This window comes from Pyxicephalus adspersus, chromosome 1, assembly GCF_032062135.1.
Source record: "Pyxicephalus adspersus chromosome 1, UCB_Pads_2.0, whole genome shotgun sequence".
NCBI lineage: Eukaryota > Metazoa > Chordata > Amphibia > Anura > Pyxicephalidae > Pyxicephalus > Pyxicephalus adspersus.
This window is the reverse complement of record NC_092858.1, coordinates 119,487,611-119,501,141: the sequence shown is the minus strand read 5'-3', so window position 1 is coordinate 119,501,141 and position 13,531 is coordinate 119,487,611. Positions and strand designations below refer to the sequence as shown.

Sequence of the window (13,531 nt, the reverse complement as noted above, 5' to 3'; positions counted from 1 at the left end):
CTATTGCTTTAAATAAAAAAAGGTTAATATTTCCCCATTCTGAAAGTTTGGATACCCTTTTAATATCTTTCCCTGGTTTTAATAAAATAACTTTTTTAATTTGCAAAATGTCAGAAAACTGTCCTGTGTTAGTTTTAAAGTGCAATACACACCTTCAATGAAGTAATATTCCCTGCAGTACATTATGATACCCCCTTTTTTAAGAGGTCAGGTCACCCTGGACCTGCCTAAACCTGTGACGGCACAGTGAAAAAAGATGAAGCAGTACAGCGATGAGCACATCACTTTCTCTATCAATATGTCAGTGTCTATTTTGTGATGCCTCTACCATTCTCTCACAAAAACTGACAGATACGGATTCCAGGTAAAATTCAGTTACTTACACTGCTTGCATTTAAAAAAATAAATTTATTGATGCATTGATAATTACATGGCTGCATTAACGTAAAGTCGATCACATCTGAACTTTTGCCTGTAAGTGTACCCACTGAAAGTTAAAATTTACTTGGTTTATACCATTTAGTGCATATTTGAACTTTTTGTACAAACGCTACATCTAGTTGTATAGAAATAAAACATCCGTATTCTGGAGATTATCAACGGGTATGGAGAAATGTTACCTGAGCAAATAAAACACCAGACCAGCTAAATAAGTTTGATCCAATGGATTTTGATGGGGAATGTATTTTTAAAATAGATATTAGGTATGCTATGAAAAGTACAATTCAGTAACTTTGACATTTTATTCTGGAAAATAATAAGGCACACATAAATAAGCTACTGAGATAAAAAGAAGACATAACTGTTGAAAATATCATTGGGTGGCTTAAAATGAAAAAAGAAAAAAAAATACGCCATCACAAAAATGAAAATGTACTAAAATTTAATCATTCATAAAAGTTGAAATTTAATCTGTGACAGTAAAACAAGAAGCAATGTTAGAGTTTAGTATATTATATATTTCAGTTTTGAAATCCATAGAAATCAGTTTTTCTATAAAAGAACCCATCATCCCGCCCCAAAACCATTGTACACAAAATGTTTTTAATTATAATGGCAAGATGATAGCAATGATAAACTTGTATGTTTTCAATATAAAATGAAGTTGATGTGACTCAAAGGTATTATCCCATTGAGATCATTAAAGGAATATATTTATATTTATATATATATATCTCTATATTTATAAAGAAAAACTATAAAATGGCTACATTTTAGGGCTTGACACAGGCATCACTACAAATAGGATTTGGAAGTCAATATGAAAATCATGTAATTAAACTAGCTATATGTAACATTTGAAATGCATTCATGCTCTCATAGAATCATTCAAAATGAAGTCAAGTATCTTTATTTTCACATCTGTTGTCAACACTATTGAAACCGTTGACAAGTTGGTGGTGTCTTGTTTTTTTTAGTGAGAAATACAGCCAATTCATTTCCAGGGAACCTTGTGCAAACAGTATTGGAGATCTAAATCGTTTATATAATATATAAAACAAAAAAAAGGAGCCTCTTCAGATATGTTAAATTAAGGTTGGATATCTTTTTACATCTTGGAATGCTGGCACTTTCCAACTAGGCAACAGTTCTTCATTCCTGTACTCTACAAAAAAAATAAACAAAAATTAGTATTACAAAGGCATTTTATGATAAAAACAAATAAAACAAACATGGAAAGAAAAAGCATAGAGGTTCTGTGCTAAAATTTTAGCTTCTCAGCTGTCATGGCAAGATTTCAGTCCGATTCCTTTTTGGTGATTTGCAAATTCTCCTGTTGTCTTGGATGTTCTAGGACACATTTATGAACAATTGTTCTTACCACCCCCCCACCAATGCAAACATCCTAAAAATACCTAAACATATCATATCCTGTGGGACATATACCTGGAAGAGCTGGGTTTTAATTAGAGATTCTTCAGCAGATTACAGTAGCTGGAAGAATGGATGGCCTCTGGCCCACCCCTCTCATTAACTGCATTTCAGTTCTAGGGTCTGATCACATGCAGTGCTACGCCATCTTCCATTTTTAGATAACTATGTAAAGCTGGTCCTTCCCACGAGCCATGAGCCCCCACAGAAAAGTACAGAGACCTAGTAATAATTACATTCTACTAGCTGATGAGGAAATAAAAAAAGGAACCATGAAAGGGAAATATTAAATTATATGTCAAAGGAGAGATTTTCCCTGACTTCAGGTGCCTGTGGTGTCTGGGAGGGGGGGAGAATGATAGTAATGGCCACACAGGCCATGTTAAATGCTGGATTTTTTTATTTCTGTATGCACCCCAATACAAAGATAAAAACTTAGCAAAGTGTAAAGCCACAACCATTATACAACTGTTTATTATGTAGCCACACAAACATTTACTGCATCCTAAGAGGAAATAAATATTAACACTCACCTGGCTCAGATCTGCTGCTTCAACAGGGTCTAAAGCAGCAAACACGAAGATTTCTTTTTAGGTTTTTTCTTTTCCACTGGTGTTTTTCTATTTATCTGTCTGACCAAGTCATAAAAGATCTACAAAAAAACGTTTAATAACTTTGGTACAGAACTTTACAATAAAAGGGTTACTGAAATATCAACCTATAACCACACAGATAGCAACTATGTTTAGAATTCGACATTACCCCAGCATTTAAGTGCTCAAATTTGAAATTCCCACGCACTGCAATAACCAGTCCACACCAAGGCATTTGTGGGCAGCACAGTAGGGAGAATGCTTCCTGCTGCATCTTATTTTTTTTAACTGGCTGCAAACACTTAGAAACACATATAACCTCTTATACACACTTCCATTGAAATCAATGGAAGCGTTTGCAAGCATTTATAAATGCTTCCATTGAAAAAAAATTGGAGTTGCCTTTCAAATGCCTAGAAGTGCCTACAAACTCCCATAAAAGCATTATGGGGCTTTTAAAATACATTTTATATTCCATATATATATATATATATATATATATATTTATTTTTTTATTTTTATTTTTTTTTTTAAATACATTTTATCATAAATGCAATTAATGGTGCTATGGTCATTTATACAGTATTAAAAAAAATATTAAAAAAAAATCTGTGTAGAATTAGACTTAAACAACTGCCTCACTTCACAGGAGACTGAAAAATTACATGACATTGTAAAAAACAAAAAACTAAAACAGACCACTTACCTCATTTACATTAATCTTAGACTTAGCAGAGGATTCTAAAAAGGCACAATTATTCCACTGTCTGGCTAGGTTTTGTCCCTGTTCCTTGCCAACTACCCGCTCATCTTCCAAATCACATTTATTGCCCACTAAAATCATGGGAACCTTTAACAGGAAAAGAAATAAGATTTAGTGTATATACACGCTAAAATAATTGTTAAATAAAACAATTCAAACAGTTCATATAGTTTTACAAGTGAAGAAAATGCCAATGTGAAAATGTAAGCCCTGTTGAGGTCATAAACTGATATGCAATCAGACATTGAAGTAGCAGCCTTCAGTTTCATATTCTCATCTTTTTTTTTTTTTTTTAATTTTTTGAGCACTGAATAGGTTTTAAAATATAGTGTTGCAATAAGCAGTGCTATATTATAGTGCACAATGGCTAGTCCTTGTAGAACTGTCAATTTGGCCCATCAGGGCAAGATCAGCGAAGGTTGTAGATGTCCAGAAACCAGAATACTGTAGGTGCATTATTTACAAGCTGTTCAAGGGACCCCTAACAATCTGAAGCATCATTTACAGAATTACATCACCTATGACAAAGGCTGTGTAATGTACATAGATAATAACATTGCAGTGTTTTTGCAAATTCATGTGTTTCTGAAGTTCACAAATTATTAAAGATATTTCTTGCTTGAGTTTCAGGAATGTGAGGTCTTTGCTGCAGTGGATTCCTTGTGTTGCCACCTCTACAATTTCACTGCAATGGCAATGTGAAAACGGGGACATATATGAATGAAAATAATAATATTAATAAAAAAACAGTTAATAGAACATTAGTAGACATAACAAGGACTATGTAATTCACAGCAAACATCACTTTTCATGAAGGCCAAGTTCAGAATAGCAAATGTCTGCAAATGGATTAACTGCATTTAGCCACCTCTAAAAGGTTAACGCTGCAACATATTGTTTAGTTGTTTTTCCTAACTTTTCAGGAATTTTAAAGCAGCGGCCTTGTTATAATGTTTTTAGGAACTACATGAAACATCCAAGGGTATGTATGGTTAACCTAACTAATTTCACAAGGAAAATGTGTTAATTGATACTGCAAATGCCTAGTGGTTACCGCTCCAGAACACCTAGCAGGGGAAATGCTGCAATTTTCAACTGGTAGTCTGAATTTGGTCTAGGACACTATCTTGTGCTGGATTATACGTTGGCGAGAAAATAAGTAAAAGGTAAATGAGAATAAGCCAAAAAAAACAAATTTCTAAACACAGACAATATAAGAATGCAATCTGTTATATCTAGACATTAAACATGTAAGATTGTAAAACTCATTCAACAAATGCATAGGCATGCATACAATGTTACATTTTTTCTTTTCATTTAGTGTTTTTTTTTTGTTTTTTTTTTTTGGAAGACTGCTCTGCTTTAGATCACCACCTACTGGTAACAGTTTGCAGGTGTTACAAAATGGAAGCCAGTAGGTGATCTAAAGCAGAAATGTTTCCTTCAGTAAAGGAAAGAAAGAGGGCTTGGTTGCATTGTCAGTCCTTCTGAGAGGACGACTCTAACGCCTGTAGGGACAACTGCAACATTGAAGCTTTCTTTGGTAATAAGGAATTTCTAAAGTGGCCAGGTTTAAAAAGATAACCCTAGACTTATGTACAAAGAGGTTTGTAAAACATATTAAAACCAAGCTTAATGAAAGTTAAAATTCCTTACATCTTCTGTGTCTTTAACTCGTAGAATCTGTTCCCTTAAGTCCTGCAAGTCATTAAATGTAGACTGTGCTGTGATAGAGTATACTAGTGCAAATCCCTGACCGTTCTTCATATACAAATCTCTCATTGCCGTGAATTGCTCCTAGAAGATCACAACAAAAAAAATGTTTACATGGTTAGATAACACCAGACGTCAAAAATAAAATGAATCAAGCAAATCATTTTAATAAAATTTATTGTACAACAGAAGTGGCAAAATTACAATCACTAGTTTTCTTTTTTTATTAGCCTCACACCTAACCAAAATGAACAGAAGCTGCAAGCGTTTCTTGTCACTTCTATTGGTGAAATCATCATGACTGTGCTCTTTAAATTTTATATCAACCAACAAAGATTTTTCCTAACTTTGAAAACAGCAGAGAATAATAATTAGAACCATTAGAGGACTATTCTTCCTGCCTTGTTTACAAGTTTGACTAGATAGAAAGTTAGGCAACAGAAATTCAAGTAGGGGAATAGCTGGTCCCACTGCTTACACTAACCTTCCAGCAACAACCTCTGAAAATAAACTTAAGATTTCTTTTATTACAAAACAGGAGTACGAGTATAATATAAATGTTTACAGGTGCTACCAGGTGAAAAATTAATTGAAAGAGCAGTAGGAAGCATTAACTATACTTGTCACATGCTACGTTGTGGTAAAAATAAACATTTACCATTGCTTTATTAAAATCATGGTTTATATTTTACCACCGTAAAGAATATTCTGAAATGACAATGTTTTGATGTCTATACAGAATATAGAAAATATTTTGTTAATCATTTTTAGCAAGAAAATCTTTATGTTTTCAGTGTGTAAATAATGAACAAAAGAAAGGAAAAAGCGGTTTACTCACTGTTCCAGCAGTATCAAGAATTTCAAGCATACACTGCTGTCCTTCAACTTCCACTTGCTGTAATAAACAGGGCAAAATAAATTAAAAAGTATTTTTCTTTTTAAAATTGCATTTTCTAAACAACCTTTGCTTATGTGTTCTTAAAAAGGATCAGCAAGGTAATAACTCCCAACTTTCTTTGTTGTGCATACACGCCCTATGATACAGTTTCTGAAACGTTAACTCCAATAATTTATACAAGGGAAACCTTGTGGCTGGTAAATACCTGCAAAGGATGTTTCAGACAGACATCCAAAAAAAAAAAAGTAGTATAAAAAAAAATAAAAATCAGTAACAAATGTATGTTTGTGGAGGTTTTCATTTATCCAGGTCAAGGCATAGCTCATTTAAATTGGATGTTTTCACTTTCACATCTACCTTATGCGTTATCAGTGATGTGTATGGATGCAATAAATTAGAGAATGTGTGCATATTTTGTAATGATGCTGAGAGCCAATCACAATGCTTTAAAACTGGAGCAGCAATTTGAAACACAACCATTAGATGGCAATAACTGTTAGAATTTTCCACCTGGTCCTGCCTCCCAGATGCACGCAGATGCCCATTCACACGCCAGGTTACACAGATGCCCGGCATCGCTGGAGTACGCCGGGGAAACCCCTTACCAGGTAAGCGTTTAAAATTCCCTGACAATTCCGAGTGTGGCTTAGAGTTTCTGCTTTGGTACTAAAAATTAACACCGAGCCACACTCAGGATTATCGCCAGGGAGGTTAAAGTTCTCCAGGGCTGGATACACTTTCATCCCTGAACCTAGGTGATCTAGCAAACCTGCAATGGATTTCCTAAAAGAAATTTGATATTTTTTACCAAATCTTTTCTATCCTGGACCAGGTCTTTTACAGGTTTGCTGGTCCAAGAAGATGTTGATGTTTGCGATGTAAATTTGTAACTTGTGTGTAACCGTGATTAATTCACCTACACCGAATGCTTGGTAAATGTCATGTTTACCAGTTTATGAAAACTTCTTGCTTACTTTGATTTGAGTGCATTTTGCTAGTTTTCTTTTCAAACAAGGAGTTGGAGTTCTTTTAATACCCTTAAAAGATAACTTTAGGTGTTTTCAACCAGTACACCAATCACTAGTTGAAGGTTGATGTTCAGGGTATTTCACTGGACTGCAGGAGAAAGTATCTAATCAGTAAATGACTTATATTTTATCTGTTATTGTATTTTGAACGAGAAGAACATGCCAAACCCTATTTTATCCTGGTTTTCAGCATAAAGATCCGATATTCAAAGCAACAAACTCACCCTATCTCTTCTTCTCACTGTATTATCTATAGATTGTTCAAAAGTACAAACTGACAATAATAATCCCATGTTTAGTCACGCTTGTTGAGGTGTTACCGATTCATACTAAAATTGCACTGTGAAAGACACAACACAAGAAAGCCAGAGGGAGCTTAGACAGCTAAACGCATGGCTTAAGTCCTGGTGTAGAAAGGAAGGGTTTGGGTTCTTAGAGCACTGGGCTGACTTTTTATTGGGGTACAACCTGTATGCCAGAAATGGTTTGCACCTAAATGAAAGAAGTCTGCTGTGCTAGGGGAAAGATTAGGGGAATAGTGGGGGGATATTTAAACTAGGACGGGGGGGGGGTACAGTTTAATAAGGTGTCAGAAAGATTAGTCAGGGGTCAGACACTACTGGAGGGTGGATTGGGGATAGTTGGGGGGGATAATTATGGATAATTGAGCTTCCCATGTTACAAACAAACATTGGATTGTGCAGTACTAGTTGTACTGAAAAACTAAAGAATTTGACAAACAATGATGGTAAAAGCAGCAATGGTTTAAAGATCCTGTTTACCAATGCTAGAAGTCTAGCAAACAAGATAGGGGAGTTGGAAGCCTTAATTACTTAGTTGGCATTGCTGAATCCAATGGCTTTTGTTCTTCGCATGACTGGGCTTGTCAATATTCCTGGGTATACTCTCTTTCGTAAAGACAGAGTCAAACAAAAGGGTGGTGGTGTCTGTCTGTATGTGAGAAGTGATCTGAAAGTGAATATGAAATAATAAATTGCGGAGGGAACAAGCAATGAGGTTGAGGCATTATGGGTGGAGTTAAATGTGGAGATGCACAATACACAAATATTTTTTGGAGCCTGCTATAGGCCCCCAGTGCTAAGGAAGAAATATAGAATAAACTACTAGCACAGATAGAAAAAGCAGCAAAAAGTGGAAGTGTTTTAATCATGGGAGATTTCAACTACCTTGACATTGACTGGAGTAATGGCACTACAGGAACAGCAAAAGGTACAGTTTATAGAAGCCCCAACTAGAAATGATACTCTGCTGGACCTGGTTCTTTCCAATAATGCAGAGCTTATAACAAATGTGCATATAAAAGTGAATCTGGGTAGCAGTGACCATATGATTTCATTTATTGTAAGCTGTAAACAGGAAAGAAAAACATTTATTTTTTAAAAGCAAATTTTCCATTATTGAGGGCGGCTCTCTGTGACTTGGACTGGGAGACAATATTTTCCTCAAAGAACACAGAACAGGAATGGGAATGTTTCAAGTCTGTTCTACAAAAGCACACTGAAAAATGTATTCCAATGGGTAATAAGTTTAAGAGGTTAAACATCAGCTGTGGCTCACAGCTGATGTTAAAAAAAGCCATAAGGAACAAAAAAATGGCATTCCCAAAATACAAAAATGAAGGATCACCTTTATTTGAAAACTATAAAGAATATAACAAAAGATGTAAAAAGGAGATCAAATGTGCAAAACTTCAAAATGAAAGACAGATTGCAAAGGAAAGTAAGGCAAACCCCCCCTAAAATTTTAAATTTTGAAATATATTAATAGCAAAAAGATCTGATCTGAGCATGTAGGCCCCTTAAAGGATGTCGCTGGGTTGGTTACTGGGGATAAAGACAAGGCAGATTTACTAAACACTTTTTTTTAGCTCCATGTACACAGGAAGGAAAATGGCAGAGCTCAAGTCCAAATTCATAATAGCAATGCCACTGCCTTAAATCAGTCACAATGGCTCAAAACTGATATGATTGAGAAACAGCTGGGAAAAATTAAGGTTAACAAAGCACCAGGACCTGATGGATTACATCCATCAAACAGCTGGACTGGGTTATTTCAAAGCCATTATTTCTAATTTTTAGAGACTATTTAGTCACTGGCATGGTACCGATGGAATGGCGTAAAGCCAATGTGGTTCTTATCTTTAAAAAAGGGAGCAATTACCAGGTAACTACAGACCCGTTAGTTTAACGTCCATAGTTGGAAAGGTCCTAGAGTGTTTGATAAAGAACCACATAGAGGAGTTTCTGCTAGAAAATAATATTATAAGTGACAGTCAGCATGGCTTTAAGAAAGACCAAAGTTGTCAAACAAATTTACTCTCTTTTTATGAGGAAGTAAGTAAACAGGTAGACAATGGAGTAGCAGTTGATATAGTGTACTTGAATTTTGCTAAATCATTTGACACTGTACCCCACAGACGGGTAATATGGACGTTAGGGTCGATAGGTTTAGAAAAGTCAATCTGTAAATGGATACAGAACTGGCTTAAAGATCGCATCCAGAGAGTTGTAATTAATGATTCATACTAAGGTTATTAGTGGTGTATCCCAGGGTTCAGTGTTGGGACCGTTACTGTTTAACATCTTTTTAAATTATATAGTTTGGGATTAAAAGTGCCATTTCTGTGTTTGCAGATGACACCAAACTATGTTATGGAATTAAGTCCATACAGGATGTCTATAATCTACAAGCAGACCTGGATGTACTGTTTGATTGGGCAGCCAAGTGGCAAATGACATTTAATATAGATAAATGTAAAGTTATGCACTTGGGCGCTAACAACCTGCATGCTTCATACTGTCTAGGGGGAGTCAGAAATGGAAAAGGCTCTGGGGGTTCTGGTAGATCATAGACTTAATAACAGCATGCAATGCCAAGATGCAATATCTAAAGCTAGCAAAGTACTTTCTTGTATTAAAAGAGGAGTAGACTGCAGAGATGGAGACATAATCCTGCCCCTGTACAAAGCATTGGTCAGACCACATCTGGAATATGCAGTCCAGTTTTGGGCACCAGTTCACAAAAAGGACATTGTAGAATTGGAGAGAGTGCAGAGAAAGGCAACTAAACTAATAAAAGGAATGAAGGAGCTCAGCTATGAGGAGAGATTAGCTGACCTGAATCTATTCTCCCTTGAGAAGAGACGTTTAAGGGGGATATGATCACCCTGTATAAATATATAAACAGGTCTGTGTTTAAAGCTCTGGATAAGGAAGGGATTCTTCACTGTAAGGTCTGTGAAAATGTGGAATCGGCTCCCTCAGGAAGTAGTTTCACAACTACTATAGATTGCTTTATTAAGGCTTTAAAGTAAAAAAAAAAAATAACAAAAAAAAAACAGTGACTTGATCCAGGGAAGATCCGACTGCCTCATGGAATCAGAAAGGAATGTTTTTCCCGTTAAAGCAAATTGTACCAGGGTTTTTTTTTTTGCCTTCCTCTGGACCAGGGTTTTATATCTGGGATATGTTTATTTCCCTAGTGGTTGAACTTGATGGACTTTTGTCTTTTTTAAACCTTACCTACTATGTAACTATGTAAAATAGGTCACTTACTTGTCTCCTCTACATTACGTACTTAGAGGAACTAAACTGGAAAAAAAAATGACAACTTTAAATCCTGCAGACCCCTCGATGGGGCTGGTCCTTCCCGCGATGTCCTGGAATTCCTATTCGTCCACCAGGCGCCGCCATCTTCAGTCTCCTCTTCCGTCTTCTTGGCACGTCACCCTATCTTGCACTGCACAGGTGCAAGATCAGGTGAAGTAGCTGCTGCGAAGGGGGAGAAAAAAGAGCCAATCTCACTGTGCTTGCGTAAGATCGGCACCTCTTTCCCTTACGAGAAAAAAATGCCCCTTCACAAGTCCGAAAAAAGGCCTTCTGAGATGCGTGACGTAGGTATGCCGGGAGGCTCTGCGCTCCTATTCAGTCTTGATCACCGCTGAAAGGGGAGGTGCTGAGGTGAGGTTTTTTTTTTTTTTAAAGGGTGGTGCACTTTTTCCTTTACATATAAGGGTTGTCTATCCTGTTATGTAAAGTGAAAATGTTGAGTTTAGGACCGCTTGAAATACTACTGGTTTAAATATTTACTTTTTGGTATTACAATTTAACATTTGTTTTATCTGCTATTTTTTTTATACCACACAATGTAAGAATTTTTCTATTACAATTACAGCTATTAATTGCAGCCAGAACTATCATCACACTCAAAAATGCCTACTGCATACAACCAAATTAATTCTTAAATTCGCTCAAATATACTAGGAGACAACCAACACTTTACAAATTTGATTTAATCTGTGTATTTAGACATCTTCCTACACATTAAAGTTACACTCCTATAAAGCACATTTTTATCCAATCTAAAAAAAAACAAGCACCTCCATACAAGCTAATAATATACTGAAAAAATATACCTTAATAGAAGTCTTTGAAGATTCAGATGTAATAACTACTAAAACGAAATAGTATTATATACAAGTACTTTAAGTACTAAACATTAATGCACATACACACTTCAACCTACCTTTCTGTAGGAATCTTCTATAGTGGGATCATATTTTTCCACAAATATTCCCTGAACAAACTGCACTGTCTAGAAGACACAAACAGCAAATATTTACACATACAAGAAAAATTCTCTTATATGTAGCCCCCTTTTTGAAAATGCAGTTGCTTGGGTTTTATTAGGATTCACTGGCTGTACAGTACTTTCAAAATGTCAGGATGGATTGTGAATATCAGTAAGTCAATGAAGAATCTGAAACCATTACTTGAAGATTAATTTTGGATTAGTGGCAAACTACTAATCAAAGGGGCCAACAAGACAGCCAAAAAATCATCATTTACAAAAAGACTAACACTTTTTTTTTTAAACAGTTTATACACTCATCATTTTCCCTTTTGGATAGTGTGGTGAAGAATTCAAACTCCTGTCACATTTTATTGCAGTAAGCACCACTGGATGTATCCCTGCACTTTTTTTTCTGTTAAAACAACATCTCACCATGGCAGAAAATGAAAGTTTGAAGAATTTCTCTCATCTTCCACATACTGTCACTAGGACAGGTTACTCCTATTTTCCCCAGTAAACTCGTTTAGGATTTTCCAGCACTCTTTTTGCACCAAAGACAATAATCACCAATATTGGGGATGAATCCCCACAGGGGTGATCCCCCAGGGGGGACAGCGATACAAATCTGACAAGAGTTTTTACCCCTTACAAAATCTATCCAAAATCTTCTAATTTGAATTTTCTTAATTGTGTTATTGTTTTAAAGGGTACAGAACTAAGCATGAACTTGCAAAGTGGGATGATGAAATGTGTAAACACAGTTATATTCTGCCTAGAAGTAGTGCTGGCTGGACCAATAGCCATCTAAAAGAGAATTACACAAAGTCAATGGAAAGCAGGGGACAGAATGTGCACAGACTGTTAGCCTCCAACCAAAGCACCAAATTCAGAATAAGTGTTATTCCTAATATTATTGTAATAAAGAGATCTAAAATAGTTTTTAGTTTCAAGCATTTATCGTAAAGAAAAAAAAATGTCATAACAGCTTACCAGTGCAGACTTTCCAACACCTCCAGAACCAAGGACCACGAGTTTGTACTCGCGCATGATGGTATTCTGTTTGTTCAAAAACTAAAAGAAACTGTAGAGTAAATAAAAAAAAATGATCAATTACTTTTACAGTGGAATACTGTTTGAATACAGGAATGGGATATAACTTTAAAGGTTTTTATCATGTCCCTACTGGGGAGATTCTGCACACTTCTTGTCCCAGTGTTCGTAAATGTAGTGGGTGCTGGGGCAAAAAGAAAACACGAGAGACTTTAGGCTTCATCTAGAACTGAAATTGCTTTGTTGTCACAAATACAAAACATAAGACAAATTCTTTTAACAGCTGAGTATTCTTGTATTCTAATGTAACTGGAACATGGACATGGACTCACTTTTCTACGCTGTTTTAGAATGGGCCATAGCTTTTTATCTCACAACACTGAAGAAGCTGGAGTTCAATTTTCCCAAAAATATGCTGGATTGCTTTGCATGTAAACAAAATAAAAAAAGTTTCTGAACCTTTCACATGGAGTAATGCTTTTGTCACATTCATTATGTCATCTTGAAAGCGTAGAGCAACTTTTTCTAGCATTTCCACAACCATTGTATATGTGTAATCTCTATAATTCGTATCCTCTATTCTGCATTCTTGTTCTTCGTACAAATGTAGTGTATATAAACTTTACTCTAAGACAACTTGCTATTATCCTAATCTCCCTTAGGTTAACTTTTTGGTACTCTAAATTTTTTGTTTAGCGTAGGAAAAATAAAACTTGTCAGGTTTTTATTGTCCTGTTTTTCGTATCTGACCAACTAACTACACTTAAAAGGAGTTGCCACAAGAGTGGGTTGAGAAAGAGTGAATGGGATTTCATTTAAAAGGATTCACTAGCTTTAAAAATGAAGGTTTTAGGTTTAGCTATTTTTTCATTAGCTTTTAAATATCACAATAAACAGAAACAAAATTTATAATACTCATATTATTCCTATACATCCATATTTCCAATCCATATTTACTATTATGAACAGCACAAAAAGCAAGAGAACTTCCTAAAAGACCTTCAGGTGGAATTTTATTTCA

The 13,531-nt window shown here is 35.4% G+C and overlaps 1 protein-coding gene across 3 annotated transcripts in view; it reads right to left on the bottom strand.

The window, feature by feature from the left end:
* Positions 1-866: 866 nt before the first annotated feature.
* The window catches only part of RAP1A (RAP1A, member of RAS oncogene family), a 32,461-nt gene continuing 19,796 nt past the window's right edge, over positions 867-13,531 (bottom strand). For all 3 annotated transcript variants that reach the window (XM_072425595.1, XM_072425601.1, XM_072425586.1), the window contains exons 3-9: positions 12,451-12,541; positions 11,413-11,481; positions 5,780-5,836; positions 4,885-5,025; positions 3,172-3,315; positions 2,406-2,524; positions 867-1,606 (exon numbers count right to left, since the gene is read on the bottom strand). In XM_072425595.1, the coding sequence (XP_072281696.1) occupies positions 2,435-2,524; positions 3,172-3,315; positions 4,885-5,025; positions 5,780-5,836; positions 11,413-11,481; positions 12,451-12,507 (558 nt within the window). In that variant the 5' untranslated portion in view covers positions 12,508-12,541 and the 3' untranslated portion in view covers positions 867-1,606; positions 2,406-2,434. The remainder of the gene's footprint in view (positions 1,607-2,405; positions 2,525-3,171; positions 3,316-4,884; positions 5,026-5,779; positions 5,837-11,412; positions 11,482-12,450; positions 12,542-13,531) is intronic.